The 23,624-nt window shown below is 42.2% G+C and overlaps 1 protein-coding gene across 1 annotated transcript in view; it reads right to left on the reverse strand.

The window, feature by feature from the left end:
* Nucleotides 1-299: 299 nt before the first annotated feature.
* The window catches only part of LOC137347958 (CDGSH iron-sulfur domain-containing protein 3, mitochondrial-like), a 45,578-nt gene continuing 22,253 nt past the window's right edge, over nt 300-23,624 (reverse strand). The window contains exons 2-3 of the mRNA XM_068013024.1: nt 17,551-17,682; nt 300-3,929 (exon numbers count right to left, since the gene is read on the reverse strand). Coding sequence (XP_067869125.1) covers nt 3,741-3,929; nt 17,551-17,682 — 321 coding nt within the window. The 3' untranslated portion in view covers nt 300-3,740. The remainder of the gene's footprint in view (nt 3,930-17,550; nt 17,683-23,624) is intronic.

Here is a 23,624-nt window from a genome sequence, read left to right on the forward strand (position 1 = left end):
ATCCAAGTACACCAGATCCACTGCTGTAACCCTATCAAGCTTCTTTGTCAAACCTTCACAGAAAAACAGTAAATTATTTTGACAAGACCTTCCCTTCAGGAACCCACATTGACTTCATCCATGATCTTATTTCTATCCAGTTGCTCAATTATCTTCTGTTTGACAAGGGTTTCCATAAACTTGACCTGCAATGGACCTTGAGGAGCAAGGTTATTCCTAATATAAACCACCAAACATCAAAAAAAGAACTTTCCATCAACCAACGTGTATTGTATTATATCTTTAATTATTGTCAAGTAAACACATTCATTACATTAACAAAGTTACCTTGAGATTTATGGAACTTGGCTCAAGTGGGCCAAACTCATTTCACATCAAATGTTTTTCATACTATAAAACATCTTACAGAAAAATAAATTAAATTGCATGAAAGACAAACAGAATACTCTGTCGTATCAGTAGTGTCCAGTTTCAGAGCTTCTAGGAAATGTAAGTGGCAGTGAAAGCCAGTACCCAAGTGACTGAGCAAGTTTATCCATTGAGTAATATGGGCAATGGTCTGATATTTTTTATCCTGTCTCTTCTGGCTTCCCCTCTGCCCTTCCCTTTACTCCTTTACTCTTCCCTCCATTTTCATATATTTTACTGCTGGATTATTATTCTTGTACAGACTGTAAAATGTATTATTTTGTACAACTTTATTGAAAATAACTTCTAGAAGATCTTTGTGCCTTGATTATGGCTGTACCTGTAAAATGAGCTAAGATGTACAGCTTTGTCAGCCCTATCTGCAGCACTAGCTCAAGGTAGGGAATTTATCTGTAGTTTCACCTCTAGTTGTGATGAGTTGATGATTTCAGCCTCGATTATGGGGTGGCTACCTAATGGCCTCACAGCCCCAGTATTCAGAGGGAAAAATCAGCCACAATTCTTGCTCATGATCCCTCCTGCTGAAATTGTATATTTAGATGTTCCTACAGCAAAACATCCCTCTTTGAGAAGGGACCATACAAATAACAAGGAATAAAAATTGTATTTATATTGCGCTGTTCATGAAGCCACAATGCCCCTATGCTTTTTATGACTAAGTCACTGTTACAGTGCAGGAAGTGCAGAAGCCAATTTGCACACAGCAAGGTCCCAGAAACAGCAATGTATTAATGACCAATCTGTTTTTGGTGATGTTGGTTGAGGGATTAAATATTGGCCGGGACACCAGGGAGAATTCCCCTGCTTTTCTTCAAAATAGTCCCATCGGATCTTTTAAGTTCACCTGAGAAGGCTGAAGAGGCCTCAGTTTAACGTCTCCGCTGAAAGACAGTCCCTCTGACCGTGCAGCACTCCTTCAGTACTGCACTGGGAGTCTCAGCCTGGATTTTGTGCTCAAGTCTTTAGATTGGGGTTTGAATTCACAACCTTCTGACTTGAGGTGCTACCCACTCAACAGCAACTGACACGCCACAACATAACCTACAAAGGCAGATTTTTAAAAATATATTATTTTTAAAGCCAGCCTGTTACAAGAAAGGCTGGACAAGAAAGACTATTCAGCCCATCTTAACTCATTGAGCCAGAAAGAACCCACAATCATCCCCTTCATTGCAACCAGCTGCTTCTTAAACATGCCCTTTCGTTTCACTGCCAAAAGATGAGGTTCATTGCGTGCATTATGTGAGTGAGCTGAACTTCACGCAAGCATTAAAGAACATGAACAGACAGCTCCACTTTACTAGGGAATATAGTACCATGAGTTTGGCACACAGTATAAAGCAGCAAGAGTGCCAATTTCCTGCAGCATGAATGTGCTGTATATTACAATGTCTTACAACCTCAGCTGTTCAATCCCAATTTGACCATTGATCATGATGCCGCAAAAAGCATAATTGCAATTTAAAACTGTTTTATGGTATTTTACAGTGTAGTGAATCATCTCCACACTAAAGACAAGAGAATAGCTAATCAAACTGGCAAATATTTGTGTTTGCTACTACACTTCAAAAGGTACTTCATTGACTATAAAGCAAAATGTGTTAATGCCATTGAAGTGCTTCTGAAGTGTAGTCTCTGTTGCAGTGTTTTCCTACGTTGCAACAGTAACTACACTTCAAAAGTACTTCATTGGCTGTAAAGTGCTTTGGGATTTCCTAAGGTTGTGAAAGGCACTATATAAATGCAAGTTCCTTCTTCCTAGTATCAACTATTTAGGGGACAATGACTAGAAAATCAGTGTGTTAGGGATTTTCTTATTCTGAGTACACATTTAAGAGGATCATTAATCTGAAGTAACGTTAATAAACGTGTTGGATCACTCAGGCAGGAATTTAACATGAACATCTTAACCGCAGCACTAAAAATAGCGTGAAGCGTTAATTAATGCCCCCACTGCTCTTTATGACACACGAGAAGCACCAGCAATTTTGTAAATATTTTTGTTTGAAAAAAAATCTGTTTTAAGTAGGATTTAAAAATGGGTTGGGTGCAGGCAGAGGTTACTGAAATATTAAAGATGGTTCTTTCAAGGATTAAGCTGTCAACAGTGGTAACTTTGGCCACCCACTATCTGCATCGGTTACTGCATAGTTGGAACAGTGCACCCCTTGCTGAGGGAAATCCTCTGGAAAAATATATAATGATTTATTGTATCACTTACATTTTTTAAATAGCTGTCTTAAACAAAGGCACTGTATCATCTTGCAGGGAGATAATCCTGACAGGCGGATGTTACATGTTACCAGTTTAAGGGTATCCAGTGTAATGATGGCTAAGGGGTTTATGCGTCTCCAAACGGATTGTAAAATTGTGCAAAAAGCTTGCCTGATCACGATCCTGCCTGGCAAGTCAGGTTAAAATTGGGGCTTTAGACTTTGTAATTCTTCCAGTATGTACTAGTAGCTGTAGATTTTTTTTCTACCGACTCACGTACACAAAGCAATTACTTGGAGATGGGTTCAAGTGGAGTTAGAGGCATTGGAGGACGGGGCTGAGCAAAGTTGCTCCAGAAAATGTATCATTTGCACCCTCTCCCACATGTAGGCCCTGAAATTAAACAGGATTGGAACGTTTTCCCAGTCTCCTGTCATAACGACTGCTGGAGACCAGCGGAATCCCTGGAGAAATGGTCACAGAAAAATGACGCAAACTTCTGAAAGTGAATGTTATCTGGGGTTCCGCCAACACCCAGTGGGGTGCTGGGAAAATTTCAGTGCCACAGTCTTGTTAAAACTCCTTTGGGTTGGGATTATCTTTCCCAGGGACCTCTGATCAGCACCCTTAGACTTCACTCAAATTTTCCCCAAAAAATCCCACATAAGTTGCAACCTTTCTGAAAGAATCGAAGCCGCTTTCAATTGACTCCATTACACATTTGTGCAATTCAATACTGCTGGATGGAATTCCAATGCAACTTAACACAAGACAGAGCTTCCATGTTCTTTTCATATATTTACAAGTTTGTAACTAAACTAGAAATGAGCATTAACACATAGCAATGAAAATCTTATGGAGGGGTTGGCTTCATGGTAATTTTTATTGAAAATCATTTCAATCTTTTTCTGGATTTTTTTCACCTTCACCAGGAATCCCCAAACTACTGTTCAGTTTAACTCAATTTTAATAATCTCACACAAGCCAGAAATTCCTGACTCCACGCTGCTTTAAAAAAAAAACTTGCATCAGGTGAACAAAGAATTTATTTTTTGTAGTGTGCTTAACTTGCTTGCACGGCACCTTCTAATGGGGCACTATTCCAAAGGAGGGCTTGTATGGAGAGCTGCCTGTTGGACCCAGCCCTCTTTGTGAGTGCCATCGCAGTACGGAGGGTGCTTGGTTTGTTTGCAGCCACACAGCCAGACCGTCTTTGCTTCTTCCAGTTTGAACCTCAGTGGAGTGGGAGCCGAAGGGACAGACTTGTGGCTTCCATCACAGAATGGCTGATGAGAGGAAAGAGAAAGGCACATCGTTAGAGAAAAAAAAAGACATAGTATCACAATACACGCTGGCCTGGAGTCCTAATCTGAACCTAACATAAGAAATAAGAGCAGGATGACATGCAAATTCTTGAAGCATTCCTTATTATTTTAGGATGTATGATAGCTTAGTAGCTATCTTACTGGACTAGTAATCAAGTGGTCTGGAGTTGTGATCTGGAGACATGAGCTCAAATCCCACCATGGTAGCTGGGACATTTTAAATTTAATGAATTACATAAATCTGGAATTAAATAAAAAAAGCTAGTATCAGTAATGGTGACCATGAAACTTCCAGATTGTCCTAAAAACATAACTGGTTCACTAATACCCTCTAGGGAAGGAAATCTGCCACATGGCCCTTCGAGCCTGCTCCACCATTCAGTAAGATCATGGCCGATCTTCTACCTCAACTCCCCTATCCTACCCTATGCCCACATGCCTGGGGATGAAAACAAAATCAGACTCCGCTGTAATGCTTTTCACACTTGAATAGCCTGCTGAAACTATGGTCACGAGTGCACTGTAAGGCACAGGCACGCAGCACACCTGTAGAACTATACTGCAGGAAAGGGTCAATGGCTCCAGGGGAATGGGGGGGGGGGGGGAGAAAACGTGTGGGGGGATAAAAGGAAGATAGAGAGAAAAAAAAACAAGTATACAACTTTGCAAAGATGCTTGGAGCAGTCTCAGTATGTCACTTGTCGTAGATTAAAGCTAATACTCGTCTGATTTAGGTTACTATTTTACTTTGAGGACATTAATCAAGTTGCCACTGATAGTTCTCCCATCAGTATTCAATCTTCATCACAAATCGACTGAAGCAGATAAGGGCGAGGGATGGTAACTCATTTCTAAATCAGTTATTATTCTCAACTTTGCTGCCAAAATCTGTTTGGTTATGAGACATTCACCCCTGCTTAAAAATCATAAAGAAAGCTGAACTTTCACTTTCCTTCTCTACTTATTGCACTCATCCTTATGCAGGGTTATGTTGATCTTTGAACAGATAATGGAAAAGCTTTAGTTGGGCCCTTAAGGCTACAACATATTTTTTGCTCTAAAAAAAAATCCCTCATTTGTTCATGTCAGGCGAGGGCAATGTCATAAATTCAAAGTTAATCTGATCTGCGTCGCATTCCTACTCAGAAGTGGGACTGTCAAAAAATAGATTAAAAAGTGTGAAAAGAAAAATGATCTCTATCACGACCGGTTGCTCATGTGCTTCTGCAGTATGACTCCCAATGGCAAGTTTCAATGACCTGGGTTGGCTGATAATGAGCACATATTCAAGTTGATTGACCTTTGCCAGGTTTTGGTTGAGATGTTGGTGGCTCATTTTTCTGATGGAGAAACGGACTTTGTCCAACTCTCTATTTCTATAAAATCATTGTCCAAATTACTTAACACTTTCATAAATGAACCCTTCAGTTCTATACCACCTGGGAAGAGGCGATTGTCCTATGAGAAAGGATTGAGTTGACTGGGCCTGTGATCTCTGGAGTTTGGAAGGGTGGAAGGGGGGATCTCATTGAAATTTAGAAATGTTTGGGAGGGCTTAGAGGAACCAATGTGGGGGAGGGGGGATATTTCCCATGGCTGGGAGTTCTGGAGCTTGGGAGCATGATCTTGGGGTGGTGGTTCTTTATTTGATGGGGTTGGGAGGGGGTCGGTTGTAGATCTTTGCAGTTTTCTGTGGATGCCCGGTTATTGAGTGTATTCAGAGCAGAGATCGGTGGATTTTCAGGTACTGGGGGAGGGTTGTTGAGGGATATGGGGGTGGAGTTGAGGTGGAAAATCAGTCATGATCATATTTAATGGCGGAGCAGGCTCAATGGGCCGAATGACCTACTCTGCTCCTATTTCTTATGTTCTACATTCATCAAATCTCTAAATTGTCTTAAAAGTGTTTCATGTACAATGAATTCCCTTTGCATTGTAGTGACTGTTGCTGTGCAGGGAAATATGGCAGCCATTTTGTGGACAGTAAGAACTCTCAAACACTGATGAGATAAATGTGTAGTTCATCTGTTTTTCATGGTGCTTGTTGAGGAAGGAATTGTGCCAGGACGCTGGAAGAATTTTCTGCTGTTCTTCACACAGTGGCAATGTATTTTTAACATCCACTTGAACCAGCAGAACAAGCATATGGGGCTTAAGGTTAAGGTATCATCTAAAGCAATAGAATATGATGTCAAATTTCCAGTCTGGGGCTTGAATTTGTAAGCCTTCAGAGTACAGGTATTATTAACAACAACATGCATTTATATAGCCCCTTTAATGTAGTAAAATGCCTCAGGGTGCTTCACAGAAGCATTATCAAACAAAAACTTGACACTGAGCCACATAAGGAGATATTAGGACAGATGACCAAAAGCTTGGTCAAACAGGTAGGTTTCAAGAAGCGTATTAAATGAAGAGAGAGAAAGGTGGAGAGGTTTAAGGAGGAATTCCAAAGTTTAGGGCCTAAGCAGCTCAAAGCACAGCTGCTAATGGTGGAGCGATTGAAATAGGGGATGTGTAAGAGGCATGAACTGAACAAGTGCAGAGATCTTGTAGGATTCCATTAGAGATAGGGAGGAGCAAAGCCATGAAGGGATCTGAAAACAAGATGAGAATTTTAAAATTGAGGTGTCCCTGAACTGGGAGGCAATGTGGGTTAGTCATCGTGGCGATGGATGAACGGGATTTGGTGTGAGTTAGGATATGGGCAGCAGAGTTTTGGATGAGCTCAAGTTTATGGAGGGTGGAAGATGGGAGGCTGGTCAGGAGGATGTTGGAACAGTCGAGTCATGTCAAGTCTCGAGGTAACAAAGCCATGGATGAGGGTTTCAGCAACTAAGTCAAACTAGTGCAGTAATATAAATGTCAAACACTGGATTTTTCTTAAGGTAAGGACTAAAATTGGGATGGAATAAATTGGAGCTCATGTTTTACAGTCATCATTTTACATTCATTCATCCCATCAGTTGATTAGTTTATTTGTTTAATGTGTTGTAGGCATCGCTGGCAAGGCCAGCATTTATTGCCCATCCCTAATTGCCCTTGAGAAGATGGTGCTGAGCTGCCTTCTTGAACCGCTGCCATCCATCTGGTGCAGGTATACCCATAGTCCTGTTAGGGAGGGAGTTCCAGGATTTTGATCCAGCGACCGTGAAGGAACGGCGACATATTTCCAAGTCAGGATGGTGTGTAGCTTGGAGGGGAACTCGCAGATGGTGGTGTTCCTACACGTCTGCTGCCCTTGTCCTTCTAGGTGGAAGAGGTCGTGGGTTTGGAAGGTCCTGTCAAAGGAGGCGTGATGAGTTGCTCCAGTGCATCTTGTATATGGTATGCACTGCTGCCACTGTGCGTCAGCGGTGGAGGGAGTGAATGTTTAAGGTGGTGGATGGGTTGCTGATCAAGCAGGTTGCTTTGTCCTGGATGTTGTCAGGCTTCGTGATTGTTGTTGGAGCCACTCTCATCCAGGCATCCGGAGAGTATTTCATCTCACTCCTTCCGAAACCAGCAAATTTCTCGCCCCCAAAATAGTGCCAATCACATGAATTCCAATGACAGCAGCATTTTACACCGTTCCCTCTCATGGCAATATTTTGTACCAATGACCTCCCAGAGATAAATATGTACACTGAGGCACACTCACAACGAAGATGAACTTTTATATAGCGTTGCATTTATATAATGCCATTCACAACCTCTGTACATTCCAAAGCACTTTACAGCCAATGAAGTACTTTGCAATGTAGTGACTGATGTAATGTAGAAAACACAATTTGCATACAGCAAGCTTCCACAAACAGCAATGTAATAATGACCAGATAATCTGTTTCAGTGGTAATAAAAACAAGAAATGCTGGAAATTACAGCAGGTCTGGCAGCATCTGTGGAGAGAGAAGTTTGTGGGTTCAAGTCTCACTGCAGAGAATTGAACATGTAGTCTGGGCTGATACTTCCAATACAGTACCAAGGGAGTGCTGCACTGTTGGAGGGGCCATCTGTCCTCTCAAGTGGATTTAAAAAATCATTGGCATTATTTCAAAAGGGGATAGGGAAGTTCTCCCCAATGTCCTGATCTATCTTTTTGCCTCAACCAATATCACTGAAACAGATTAATAAAAACAAAATATTGCAGATGCTGGAAATACGAAATAAAAACAAGAAATGCTGGAAATATTCAGGTCTGGCAGCATTTCCAGCATTTCTTGTTTTTATTTTGGATTTCCATCTTTCATCTCTAGAATCAAAGCTCAAATCCAGCCACACTGATTGGATGAAACTTCTTTTTGTCTGTGAAGGCCCCTATGTGGAATGAGTTTGGTCAGTGTCAGCTGTCTTCTAAAAGGGCCCACATCACACAATTCCATAACTGAGCATTAAGTGGGCAATCTCACTCAAGCCATTGGATGCCTGTTGTAGGAAGTGGAAAAATGTCAGTGGTACAGGTGGTGAATGAAAGAAATAAGACTTGCAATAAAAACAAGAAATGCTGGAATCACTCAGCAGGTCTGGCAGCATCTGTGGAAAGCGAAGCAGAGTTAACGTTTCGGGTCAGTGACCCTTCATTCGGTCACTGACCCGAAACGTTAACTCTGCTTCTCTTTCCAAAGATGCTGCCAGATCTGCTGAGTGATTCCAGCATTTCTTGTTTTTATTTCAGATTTCCAGCATCCGCAGTACTTTGCTTTTATTAAATAAGACTTGCATTTCTGTAGCACCTTTCACAACCTCAATGTCTCAAAACACTTTACAGCTAATGAAGTACTTTTGAAGTGTAGTCACTGTTGTAATGTAGGAAACGCAGCAGTTAATTTGCACACAGCAAGCTCCCAACATGATAGTGACCAGATAATCTGTTTCTGTGATGTTGATTGAGGGATAAATATTGGCTAGGACACTGGCGAGAACTCCCCTGTTCTTCAAAACAGTGCCATGGGATCTTTTACATCCACCTGAGAGAGCAGATCAAACCTCATTTTAATGTCTCATCTGAAAACTGGCACCTCTGACAGTGCAGCATTCCCTCAATGCCACATTGGAGTGTCAGACTAAATTTTTTTAAGTCTCTTGCGTAGGACTTGAACCCAAAACCTTCTGATTTATACTCAGACAATAGTGCTACCAACTGAGCCATGGCTGAGAAATGCTTTTTCTGAAAAGGAGGTTGAGGCACAATGCGAGGGAGCTTTACTCTACATCTTTGGTCAGAAAATGGTTAGAACGTGGAAATTGTAACTGCATGGAATAGTTGAGGCGAAGAGCAGAGATGCATTTAAGGGGGAGCTAGATAAGTAAATGAGAAAGAAATAGGTTATGGTGAGATGAAGCAAGGTAAGAGGAACTTCACGTGGAGAATAAACACTGGCATAGATCTGTTGGGCTGCACTGTAAAGACTATGTTAATCTAACTGTAATGTATCTGGGAGTACTGACACTAAGGGCAGGATCTTTAGCCCCTGCTGGGGACAGGAACAGAGGCGGGCAGGCGCAGAATTTTGTGCCGCTGCTCTGTATGTCAGTTCCCCGGCTCCATCCTGCCCAGGCCATTTTCCCAGAGGCAGGATTGTGGGTGAGGGAGGGGGGTTTGGTTGGTGGGGGAGGGGGGGGGAAGCAATGGCAGGGCTACCTGCCTGGAAGTGGCAGGTAGTCAACAGAACCACTTAAAGGCCTTTTACTGCCTGTTAACAGGGCCTCCAGGTCCCCACAGGCAACAGGGACAGTTTGGCTGCCTGGAGGCAGCCTCCTGCAGCAGACCAAGGGGCCAGTTCTCCAGGCACGCTTTGAGGCACCCATTGCCTGACTGGGAGCAGCAGCAGCTGCCACAGTCCACCCTGTAGAGGGGCTCCCTGCATTCCCCACAGTGGTGGCCCAACTGCAAAGGCCATTTTTAATTTTAAACGTGAAAGAGTGGGACAGAGGGTGCCGCCATTTTGGGGCACCCTCTCTCTCACTTACCTGTAAGACCATCCTGCTGCAGCTGCTTCCAAGCTGGAGGGCCTCCTATTGGTCCACCCGCTTCATGAGCGCACCCGCTATCCTTAATTGGATGGCGAGCCTGTCCTCTGGCCACTAATTGACCAGTTCAGGGAAAATCACAAGTGAGTGACTGTTTCCCACACAATGCAGGCTTCTAACCCCCATTTAAGCCTGATGGTGGGGTTCAGAAGCCAGCAGGAAAATCCTGCCCTACGTGCCTGAACTGCAAAGTGCTCGATTCCCTATCACTAACCTTCCTGGTATCGATGAGCAGAAAATTCACAAAATCTTCAAAACATTGGTAATAATTGTAGCAAGTGCATTTTTCTTGCACCATTTTGAATTTTTCCCAATTGGGTCTTTAGAAGTATTTCCCCCATCTCTCAAGTACAATGTGATCATGGTCAAGCAAACGACCTAGGCTCATAAAAAGTTCCGGAAATGACCCAGAGCGCAATACGCTGGATGCTGGAAGAAGAAATGGGTTTCCTCGTGTGCCTCTAGACACTGAAGTGAAGAAGAATGATGCACTTGTGCTAAACTGCACAAGGACTGGGACTACACAGCTGTCCATTTGTGCAGTAGAGGCTGTGAGTCTAAACTATCATGCTGCCCTTTTTAAAGAGTGTGGTTAATGAGTCATTACATTAAAATACCAAAATGAGTCAAAAAATCTTAATATAGTGTTTCTAGTGGCAATCCCCTGAACTGATTAATAGCTTAAGGTTTTAAAAAACTTGTTTTACAAGATTTATTTATTGGGGTCATGCTTCCACCAAAAGGAATAAAGTCTTGGAAGCGTTCTTCTGTACGGATAATGAATATTGAACATAATATTGTGTTGCATTTTGCACAGCATATGCAGGTCAACAGAACCACAAGAGTAGCAGGGATAGATTTACAGTCATTTTATAATAATATGGCTTCTGCACTTCAAAGGAGCAGTTATCCGTATATTGTGTGGTACAAAAATGTTTTCTTTTCCATTGCCTCTTCATGGTGACTTGTGTGGAGTGATCCACAGGTGTCTGGAGCCCTCTTGCTACCTTGGCCAAGTGACTATTCATTCATCATGCATTTCTATAGTTAGTGGGGTTGACCAGGCTATTTGAGTTTTGAAGGCCACTGTAACCAAACCCAATTTTCACCCAACATCCACAAGTAAGCAATTTCTTGTATTGGTCACTGTTGGGCAATGAAGAGTGAGGTTCTCGGATTTTTTTTAATCACCCCTCTCTTTCTGGTCCAGAGACACTGAGACCAATTGTAGTGATCCTGCTCTCTTTTCCAACCCTAGTTAAGGTTACTCAACTTGCATGCCAGCTGTGGCTCAGTGAGTAGCACTCTCCCCCTTGAATTATAAGGTTGTGGGTTCAAGTCCCACTCCATAGACTTGAACATGTAATCCAGGCTGACGCTCCCAGCCAAGTATTGAGGGACTGCTGCACTGCCTTTTGGGTGAGACATTAAACTGAGGCCACACCTCCCCTCTCAGGTGGATATAAAGATCCTATGGCACTATTTTGAAGAGCAGAGCTGCTGTCCTGGCCATCGATCAACATTATTAACACAGATTATCTAGTCATTAGTATATTGCTGCTGATGCATTACGTTGCAGACTACACTTCAAAAGTACTTAATTGGCTGTGAATTGCTTTGGGACCACATGAAGAAAGCTATATGAATGCAAGCTCTTTCTTTCTTACAGTCAAGAAAGCAAAACAAACATCATCTTGTATATTGTTATGAAGGTGTTTCCATGGTTTAATATTTTTTGAGGACTTGTGTGTAAAAGTCTGTGGAAATCTGAGGAACTGCTGGACTTTGTTTTTAAAAAGGTCTCTGGAAGGACTTGAGCTTTCTGTTTAAAAATAGCCCTTACTAGATGTCACATGTCTTAAGCTAAATAAACAACAGGAGCCTTGGTGACTCGGGGGAGTTGTTTACAGAGAAGTGACATGTTAAGATTCATGGTGGTCGAGAGTTGATTTCCTTTTGGATTGTTTTGAGTCAGTTTGGGTTGCAGACTGCTGAGATAAGCACCCAGCTCATCCTTTCTCCCCCTCTGAGAAACCCTGAGAATCCAGCGTGTGATAGCTGAAACCATGATGATGCATTTCTCCTGGAAAGCCTGCCAGACTAATCCTTGAAGTCACCTGAATAGAACTGCTCCTAAAAGATCCCAGTGACAGCCATCAATGCTTATTTGGATGCCCGAATAAAGGGACAACTGATATCATTCCATATCTTCTCCTTTTCCTTCAAGAATTAACAAGTATTTGGCCAAAGTATATATTTTTTTGTCTCTATTTGTAAAGAAATCACTGCAGAGAAAACATTTTTTTTCATGTGTGTTTGTGTGTGTGTGTCTGTCTGTCTTGGGTTAATTTAAGGGAACTTTCATATTTCAATCTGTGTGTTAATGCTTTGCATCTTTACTGACTGGGACTTGTTTTGTAATAAATTGATAATTTTGTTGTTTATTAAAGCTGGTTAGTGGATTTTATTCTGAAATAAAATAGAGCATATAATTGGCCATATCGGTAACAGGTAAACATTTAAATATATGTTGTGACCCATGGAGAAGTGGAAATAGAGAAAGACGGTGCACTTCTCCTGCCTTGGTAGTAACTATATTTGAGTCAGCACTACGCAGGCAGTGAATCTAACCCTTAAATTATAGAAACTTCAAAAAGAAGTTCCCAGAACACAGTACCTTGGAGTCTATAAGAGTTGGAATCTGTTGCATGTGACTTTGAGGTCCACAAACCTGATGGCACATCAGTCACAGCTCCCACCAACCAGAAAAGGCCCAGGTTGCATTCCTCTACTATACTGAGTGAACTGACCTCACCTGGCCTCAATGCCCCTGCTCATGGAGAAAGGGCGGTGGATTAATCAACATCTTTGTGCTCTCTCTAGTGACCCCCTGCTAGAAGTGCATATGTATAAAGCCAGTATGATTCAGTAACTTCAAGAGGTGATTTCCCGATGGCTATGTGTAGCGCCATTGTATTCATAGCAGTAAGATTTCCTACGCTTGTTATTTATAGTAAATCATAAAAAACTCTTATTTCTATGGAGCCTTTCATGTTGTGAAATGTCCCAAGGTAGTTGCTGAAAGCTTTACATAGAGTCTACAGCACAGAAACAGGCCATTTGACTCAACTGGTCCATGCCGGTGTTTATGCTCCACATGAGTGTCCTCCCACCCCTCTTCATCTTACTGTGTCAGCATAACTTCTATTCCTTTCTCTCTCATGTGTTTATTGAAATTCCCCTTAAATGCATCTTTTGCCTCAACTACTCCTTGTGGTAGCCAGTCTCACATTCTAACTATTCTCTGGGTAAAGACTGGTTTACTACCAATGGTGAACTGGCTGCACAGTACCTCCAAAGTTGGAAGAGCAGAGGGTAACTTTTGAGGACATTTGGAGAAGATTGCAGAGATAGGGTGGACAAAGGCCATGGATGGCCATGAAGTGTTCTTTTATGATGTTGCTACATTTAACAACCAGAGAGATCATTCTCACTCTCTCACCTGTGATGAGCAAATTACCATCAGTGGTGGCATGGCAATTTCAGAAATGATTATCTTGGGACAAGAAATTTATTTTCGGGAGTAGGTCTTGAGAAACTTGAAATGTTGATTTTTGGCACTTTATTGGGTGCCAGTGTTTTGAACTGAAATTTTTTTCTTTTATATACTGAAAGACTTGATGTTTATAATACTGCCAGATGTGGAAAAATACACCCTACAGTTAAAACACACAAAACATTTCCCTTCATGACTCATGGGGTATGCAAGTCTTCCTTGTCTCTGTGTGGGCAATAAACGTGGCAGAGTGGATGACCAAACCCCTGATACAACCCACCCAATTTTCTTTGTCATTTTATTGATTTCAATGCAATCAGGCAGGTTCTATAAAGAGCAATCGATCTGCTTTGCCAGGTCACTGCCCTTGCCGCAGAGTTGAAAATTACCCCCAGCGATTTTTATCTAATGAAGTAGCTCAACCATACAGACTATGAAGACAAGTCAACTCACCAGCCTGTCACCACCAGAAGCCAATCATCTGTAATCAGCAACCAGCCACTGGAAACATAAGACCATAGGAATAGGAGCTGGCCCTTGAGCCTGACCAGTCATTCAGATTAGATCAGGCTCATCTGTATGTTAACTTCAACCCACCTTGCTCAATAAATATCTATCAAACTTAGTTTTGAAATTTTCAATTGACCTAGCCTGAACAGCCCAGTATTAATTTTAAGGTTAATCTGATCTGCACCTCCTCCAAGGCCAATATATCCTTCCTCAGGTGAGGTGCCCAGAACTGAACACAGCCCTCTAAATGGGGTCTAACTCCAGGTTTATGGAATCGGAACATAACTTCCATCCCTTTGTATTCCAGCCCCAGTGAGATAAAGCCAACACTCCATTAGCGTTTGAAAATGTATTTGTATCTTTCCACTAGCTATTACTGATTTCTGTACTTGGGCTCCTAATTATCTCTGCAGCTTTACAGTACCTAGCTTTGCATCATTTAGAAAATACTCTGATTTATCTTCCTGAGAAAACTGCTCATCCATCATTACCAGGCATCAGAAGGCAGCAGCCACTAGAGACGAGACAGCAATGTCTGCCCACTGCAATCAGCAGTCAGCCACCCACAGTCAAGAAGTGAAAATAAAATGCTGATCAATCTCTGCCGCTGATGTTCAGCATCTGGCACGTGCTCAAGGTTGAGCTCCTCGTCTCGCTGTCACAAAAGTGTGCAAAAGCACAAAAATGCGGAAGTATCACAGGTGACATTTCAAAATACCTCAGAAGTTATTTATGAATGTATTAACTGGTGATTTCTCGGCTCCTGGAAAGCAGTGAGGGATGGCAGTGCTGGAGAATGGAACGGTTTTCCCAATCCTGCAACGGTCAGGTGCAGAAGAAAGGTCTGTTGTTGTCAGCCTAGATTTTGTGCTCATGTCTCTGGAGTGGCACTTGAATCCACACCCTTCTCACTCAGAGGTGAGAATGCTACCCGCTGAGCCACAACTGACACCTATAATATAATATAGCTGGGCAACACAGACGAGAAAGGATTGTAGCTCAGTGGCTGGCCTCTGCCGAGTTAGCTGATTTCAGCCAGACTGGCCAGTCAGAGCTTATAAATGACCTTGAGATGCTGGATTAGTAGTAATGGAATTGACCAGAATTGTCACTCCTGATCACCATCCCTGCCTGAAGTGTATGTCTGTGGAAGTTGGAGAAGACCGATTTTGTCTGTAATGCCCTCCTGTGGATTAATAGCTGCTGATGCTGTCAGTCAGGGCTCACACATAAAAAATGACCATTTGGGAGCCAAGACAAATAGATGGTAATCTGTTCCTCCAACCATGACACAATGGGGTAGATTTTCACTTTCACCACCTGGGTGATAAGAACATAAGAAGTAGGAGAGGGTGCAGAGGAGGTTCACTAGGTTGATTCCGGAGTTGAGGGGGTTGGCTTATGAGGAGAGACTGAGTAGATTGGGATTATATTCATTGGAGTTCAGAAGAATGAGGGGGGATCTTATAGAAACATATAAAATCATGAAGGGAATAGATAAGGTACAAGTAGAGAGGATGTTTCCACTGGCAGGTGAAGCTAGGACAAGAGGGCATTGCTTCAAGATTAGAGAGAGCAGATTTAGGACTGAATTGAGAAGCAACTTCTTCACCCAGAGGGTTGTTAATCTATGGAATTCCTTGCCCAGTGAAGTAGTTGACGCTTCTTCAGTAAACGTCTTTAAAGCTAAGGTAGATATCTTTTTGAACAATAAAGGAATTGAGGGATACGGTGGGAGCGCGGGTAAGTGGATCTGAGTCCACGAAAAGATCAGCCATGATCTTATTGAATGGCGGAGCAGGCTCGAGGGGCCGGACGGCCTACTCCTGCTCCTGGTACTTATGATCTTAGGATCAGGAGTAGGCTGTATGGCTCTTTGAGCCTACTCTGAAATTTAATAAGGTCATGGTTAACTTCGACATCAACTCCACGCTATCTCCATATTCCATGATTCCTTTATTGTACAAAAATCTATTGATTTCAATCCTGAATACACTTATTGACTGCGCATCCACAGTTCCAAAGATTCACAACCCTCTGAGTGAAGATATTTCTCCTCATCTCCATCCTAAATCACCAACCCCTTCTCCTGAGACGATGATCCCTAGTTCTAGACTGCCCAGCCAGGGGAAACAGCCTCTCAGCATCTATACTGTCAAACAGTCCAAGAATTTTATGTCTCAATGAGACCACCTCCTTCTTCTAAAATCCAGAGAATATAGGTCCATTCTACTCAATCTCATAGGACAGGCCTCTCATCGAGAGAAATCAATCTGTTTATTTGTCAGAGTCTCCCTTTGCAAAACCATTTGATGTTCATTCCCTTGATCTTCACCAGGTGTGTTCTATAAAGGACAGGTGATGTGCTCTGCCAGATTACTGCCCAGACAGGAGGACTTAAATCTACCCCAATGTCCTCAGGGTAAAACACAGAAGCAAACTGAATGGGAATTTTTCTTTCAAAAAGTTTTATAAACATAGAGCTGAGTTAGAGCCATTTGCAGCATACAGTGAACGTTAAAAGATTGAGGGGATACCGTACGTGGATACAGCTGTGCAGTCGTTACGGTAACAGACCGGTTGTACCCAGAGCTCATGGGCCCAAAATGCTGCCTTGGTGAATTGTGGAAATAAAGCTGATCATTTGTGGACTGGCACCAGAGATAGAAAAAAAGCCTTACGAGTGAAACCCAACTTGCTCACTTCCCTGTAGATCAGGGAATGGAGCTTGCTGTCTTCACTTTGTCTGGCCTACACGTGACTCCTGTCCCGTCAACAGCAACTTACATTTATGTAATGCCTTTAACATAGTAGAACATCCCAAGGCAATGTGGTTGACTCTAAATGATCACTGAAGTGGCCCAGTAAACAATTGCTGGAAGGTCCAAAGTCATCCCGAAAAGAAATGTAAGAAAGTATATTGTAGTACAATTTAAATAAAACCTGTGGTGTCATAGGCCCTGATCAAAAGGCTTTTATTTCCTGGGGTGCCAAAAAAACAAACTTTTTTTTGTCAGAAAAAAATGGTTTGTCATTTCAGTGCGCAAATGAAAATTATTCCAAACAATCACCTGAGGGCTGACTGGAGACAGTTTGTGAATTAACACCAGGTTAATTTTGAAGGTAATTTTTATGCTTGCCATTGTGGAGGAGGTTAGTAATGGAGAAAGTTACATTTTCAACCTTTTCCTATTTAAGGGCCAATTTTGAGAGCCTGTGCTCATGCTGGGACCACACCCAACAGAGGCAAGTAACCGGACATTTTAATGGATGGAAAATTGTGGTTGGAATACCTGGTAATTCTCGACGTGCATGGCCAACGAGCAAGGCTGCATGAACTTGGAAAATTGCCCAGTTGGCTTGGAGCACATTGGGCATAACATGGGACATGTGTCGAGTAATATTCGATCCACTCTGTGCCCAAAAAGACCTTGTGACTACAACCAATAGTAAAGTACCTAAACAATATTAAATAATAACAGTGAATATTTATATATATATATATACCTGCTTTTTGCTGTGCCCACAGGCACACCATGCATAAAGTTTCGCTGCTTGAAGCTCCGTTTCGAAGGGATGCTTGGCTGCAATGACAGCTCTCTTAGGTGCAGCAACGGTGCAGTACCAGTGACTTCTCATCTGCAAATGAAAAAAAGAGGAACTGAAATCCTGGTTGGTGGTTTTGGTGCCAGAAGAATTCTAATTACCATGGTTAGACACGGTTAGCAACTGGCAGCCAATATATCGCAATGTAGAGCTTTTCCTTGCTGCATTCATTACCTGCAGAGCCAGATTTCAATGAACAGTTAGGATGCTCCCATCCCCCTGCCACCACCACCACCGTCCCATTCATCAAAGTATTTATCAGTATGTTTAAACAGTTGAAACTTACACAAGAACTTTCCAGAGCAAAAGCTTTCAAAGAAAGCCAATATATTTATATTTTTTTAAAAACAGTTTTCTCATACAGCTAGGTCTCGGTTGTGTCATGAACTGCTGTGTTGAGCAGAACCCCAAACTCTAACAACAGATTCTGTAAAAGCATGGGTTTTGCTCATGTCCTTTGATCTCATTTTATAGAAGCCAGATAGAAGCATCAATACTTGTCCAGTTAGTTTCTCTCCTGAACCTCTCCTGTCCTCAACATGCTGATTTTTGCAGGACTCTGGTACCACAGGAACAGGCATAGGCCATTCAGCCCCTCAAACCCGTCACACACTGTCTTGTATCTTAACTCCATTTACCTTGACCTAACCAGAATTGATCAATCTCAGTTTTGAAATTTATAATTGACGCCCCTTGCTTCAATAGGTTTTGGAGGGGAGATTTCCACATTTGTACTGTCTGAACCTCTCTCTCTCTCATAGTGATACAGCACTGAAACAGGCCCTTTGGCCCACCAAGTCTGTGCCGACCAACAACCATGCATTTATACAATCCTACATTAATCCCATATTCCCAACCACATCCCCCTATCACCTACCTACCTACACTAGGGGCAATTTACAATGGCCAATTTACCTATCAATCTGAAAGTCTTTGGCATGTGGGAGGAAACCAGATCACCCGGTGGAAACCCACGCGGTCAGAGAGAAATTGCAAACTCCGCACAGGCAGTACCCAGAACCGAGCCCAAGTTGCTGGAGCTGTGAGGCTGTGGTGCTAACCATTGCGCCACTGTGCCGCCCTATATATACTGTCCTATAGAAATTCTTGCTGACATCACCCTGAATGGCCCAGTTTTAATTTTAAGGTTATGCCCCCTTGTCCTGGTCTCTGACATCAGAGATTTAATAGTTTGTTTCAGTCTACTCTATCAAATACTTTAATCATTTTAAACACATCAATTAGATCACCTTTAATCTTATATACTCAAGGGAATACAAGGCTAGTCTATGCAACTTGTCCTCATAAGTATCATTTTGGTGAATGGACACTGCACCCCCTCCAAAGCCAATATATCCTTGCTGAGATGCAGTGCCCAGAAATGAACGCAGTACTTGAGATGTGGTCTAACCGGAACTTTATACAACTGTAGCATAACTTCTTTACCTATTGTATTCCAGCTGTGACATTAGCAACCCTCCTATTGGCACTTGGATGAACTTTCTCCATGTGTCAGTCGACTGAATGTTGATAAACTATTCATACGTAGGGAATAAACTCCAAGTCCAAACTGGTCCTCATCAAACTTGCACTTTCCAGCAGTCATCTCCCAGCAATCTGGTCAAGTTTTACTTAAGACAAAAGTACCTCTAGATATTTGGAGATGTTATGCTCATCAGAGTTTAACTGAACTCAATTTTCTTTCAAACCATATGGTCCTCATACTACTGCATTACTCTTCTGTGTACTGCTTCCAGGTTTCAATGATTTCCTTATGTCTCAGTGACCAGACATGAATGGAGTATTGAACATTTGGCCTAACCAGAGTACTATACAACTTCAGCATAACGACCTCAGGCTTGTACTCTCACCTGAGGTTGTGAGATCAAATCCCACTCTTGCGATTAGAGTTCAATATCTAGAGCATTACAGAGGGAGTGCTACACGGTTGCAGGTACTGTCATTCAAATGAGATGTTACAGCTAGGTCCCACCTGCCCCCTCAGGTGGCACTATTTTGAAAAGTGCAGGGAGTTCTCCCAGTGTCCTGGCCAATATTTATCCCTCAACATCTAAAAACAGATTACTTGGTCAATTATTTGGTCTTACTGTTGTAAGACCTTGCTGTGTGTAAATTGTTCCTACATTGCAACAGTGACTATACATCAAAAATACTTCACTGACTGAAAAGTGTTTGGGATGTCCTGAGGTCGTGAAAGGCACTATATAAATGCAAGTCTTTCTATTGTTATGCTTTACTGTTGTGGCAATACAGCTTAGTATTCGGTTTGCTCTGTTTAATTATTGCATTACAATAATTGGACAAGGTCAGTGTCGAGTCTACATTCACTCTGGAACTCTTAAAGCCTCTCTCCTAGCTTTGACACTGTTATTTCCTCTATTTCTTTCCTTTGTGTGCATTATCGTGCACTTGTCTATATTTGACTTTATTTGCCGTAGTTCTGCTTACTGACAATAGTATCTAGATGTTCCTGCAGTTTCATGGTGTTTCAGGCTTGACTGAACCCTCCAGTCTTGTTCAATATCATCCATGAAATTTCAAACATTTAACTTCAGGGGGAGGACATTGGCAGATAGTGGTAATGTCACTAAATCTAGTAAGTCAGAGGCCCAGCCTAATGCTGCCCTGGGGAGATGGGTTCAAATCCCACCATGGCATATGGTAGAATTTCAATTCAAATAATTAGTAACAAAAAATCTGGAATTAAAAGCTAGTCTCAGTTATGGTGCCATGATTGTTGTTTAAAAACCCATCTGGTTCACAAATGTCCTTCAGGAAGGAAATCTGCCATTCTTACCTGGTCTGGCCTACACGTGACTCCAGACCCACAGCAATGTGGTGGACTCTTAACTGCCCTCTGAAATGGCCTAGCAAGTCATTCAGTTGTCAAGAGCAATTAGTGATGGGCAACAAATGCTGGCTTTGCCAGCGATGCCCATATCCCATGAAATAATTTTTAAAGAAACACTTGCATTGCATTTTGCTTATAGATTGTGTGCCTTGATTACAAACAGTAAGGGCATCAGGACTAATCCTTGGGACACTCACCTCTCCAGGCTGATATCACTTCCCTAACTAGTATCCACTACTTCTTCTGTAGAACCACAGGTTTTAGCAAGGATGACAACTGCCTTAAGTATATGTAGCAGCTTCTCATGCAGAACTTTGTGCAGTGCTTTCTGGAAGTTTAGCTACTTGCAATGTTTACTTGCTCCAATAAGTCACATCGTTTGGGCAGGTATCAGCTCCTTCTGCAACAGTGTTCAATAAACACACTAGTGGTGTGACACTCAGCCATGCAGACCAGAATAGTCTTAGGGTTGAGTCCCAATCTACATGAAGTTACCCATCTCAGCAAGAACAGCAGCAGGGTGCTAAAATTGACCTCAGTACCTCGAGCTCAACAACTACACCTTGCATTTATATAGCTCCTTTAATGTAGTAAACTGTCCCAAGGAGCTTCACAGGAGCATTATTAAATAAAATGTGACACTGAGCCATGCAAGGAGACATTAGGGCAAGTTCCCAAAAGCTTGGTTTTAAGGAGCAGTCTAAAGGAGGAGAGAGGGGTAGAGGGGGAATTCCAGAGCTTAGGGCCTCGGCAGCTGGAAAGCCACCAATGGTGAGCCGATTAAGATGGGGAATAGTCAAGAAAGAGAATTGGAGGAGCGCAATGATCGCTGGTGGAGATTACAGAGATAGGGCGGGGCGAGGACTTGGAGGGATATGAAAACAAGGATGAGAATTCTAAATTTGAAGTGTTGCCGGACCTGGAGCAGAAGAAAACAAAATTCAGCAAAGGTTTTCCTTCCCTAATAGTATCCAATGACCCCATCCCCAGAGGAAAATAGACATGCATAGAAATCTGGAAAAGACTGGAACAGCCTCAGCCTCAGTAACACAGATCACCAAGGCTCACACATCATCATCACACTTAGATGAAGTGTTAAAAGCCTGCCAACACCATGGAATCATTTCTGAGCCACAATCAGTATCTTTGGCAGGGGCATGAGGTGAGGTGTGACATTATTTTAAAAATAAAATAGTAACTTCAACATTTCTTTGTCAAACTGATTGGGAGGGGGGGAGGAGCTAATCAGAAGGAGTTAGTGTACCATAACAGGAGACCATATCAACATTTAAGCAAAAGTTATATATGTGGTTGGAGGTAAAGGGATATGAGAACATGAGATTAGGCCTCCTGATGCAGTGGAGGATAAGCACCAACATGGGCTGGTTCGGCAGAATTTCCACATTATAAAGAAAGGCTTGCATTTACATAGCGCCTTTCACAACTTCAGGATGTCCCAAAGCGCTTTACAGCCAGTGAAGTGCTTTTGAAGTGTGGTAATTGTTCTAATGTAAGAAACATTGGAATAATTTTTATGTAATTCTGTGAGAGTTCTGAATATTTGGTAAATAAAATCATTAACCCAGGAAGTTAAGATAATTTTTCATTTCAACAGAAACTTGGAAGCAGATTCAATAGGAACTTTCGAAATCATATTGGTATATGATTGAAAAGGAAAAAAAAATGCAGGACTATGGGGAAAGAGCAGAGGAGTGGGACTAATTGGATCGCTCTTTTAGAGAGCCGTTGTGGGGAGGATGGGTCAAATGGCCTCCTCCCTGTGTTGTATGATACTATGATTGAATATTATGGAGAACAAAGGGTTATTAAAGTTCATTTTTTGTTTCAACTTATGGGCGAGACGCCGTCTTTAAACGTGTGCCAAGTCTAGCTCTGTTCACTGCCAAGTGTTTGGGAATTGCACCCAGAGCAATATCGCAGTTAGATCTATTGGACTACTAGTGAAATAAACCATTCAGTCTATAGAATAAGGTAAACAGTAGTTCTGTTTACCTTATTCATTTTAAAGGAAATTACATTTTATCCTAGTTTACACAATGAAATATCCTTGAACCGTGGAGTGCCTGGAGATCCGTGCTCTGGTTGTCACTGTTACCGGAGTATGGGGAGGTGAGATTTACTGGCCAAGGCTAAAAATACATACATAATAAAACAGGATAAATCCTGATTATGTCAGGAAGCTGTTATTTAGCGGCTCTGAACCAATGGGTTCAGTTCGGCACTTTTCCATCACTCTTGATCGACCCAATAAGGGTTTTTTTTTTCTCTTTGCAACCGATTCTGAAACGTTTAGCGGATTATCAAAACCCCTTAACTCGTCCAAAATTAATTTACTAAATGTAACCCAGCACCTGCTGACAATGCAGCCGCTGCAATTCCATATAGTTCAGATTGAAGGTGGCACTGAGAAAGGGTTTCCTTTCAATGGAGAACTGATTTTTTTTTTTGTTAGATTAAACTTATGCTACAGAATCTACTTTCCTGTGGAGACCAAAGATATTGGAAGTAGGAATTGACTAGATTTCCTGATTTGAACGGGCTGTAGAAAAATTATTTACATTCCGAAAGGGGCAGCAACATATGCTTGAGAGCGTGAGACAGTCCTTTTAATGAAAGGAAAAAATCCAGTCTAAGAATATTACGCATTGGAAAGAGTTTTGAAGGAGTGTGCATTTTGTGACCTCTGCGACCTAAATCTTCATGACAACATCTGAAACCCCTTTCTCAACTTCTGTGCGTCGGTGAGGCTAAAAGAGAGAGATCCAGACAGTAATGTTTATATTTATTGTGCCAAGTAGACACGGTCTGGCTTTCATTATCTCGTCTGCATTTCAAACGCTGCAACCGAAGTTCATTCTATACACCAGCCTCCGCCGAAGGGTCTCGGGGTGAGACTGAACCCGCAAACTTAGTGTTCAGGGTCGGGTATTTTGATGGGGGGCGGGGGGAAGGTGTGGAGATGTATGAGTGCGAGAGTGTGGTGGTTTTGTGCTGTTTGAGGGCTGTGCAGTTGTGGAATGTTCAGTAGTAATTAACCAGATACGTTTATAATGTGGGAGTCCTGGTGTGTTACTGGTGAATT

The sequence above is a fragment of the Heterodontus francisci genome, chromosome 33 (genome assembly GCF_036365525.1).
Source record: "Heterodontus francisci isolate sHetFra1 chromosome 33, sHetFra1.hap1, whole genome shotgun sequence".
Taxonomy (NCBI): Eukaryota; Metazoa; Chordata; class Chondrichthyes; order Heterodontiformes; family Heterodontidae; genus Heterodontus; species Heterodontus francisci.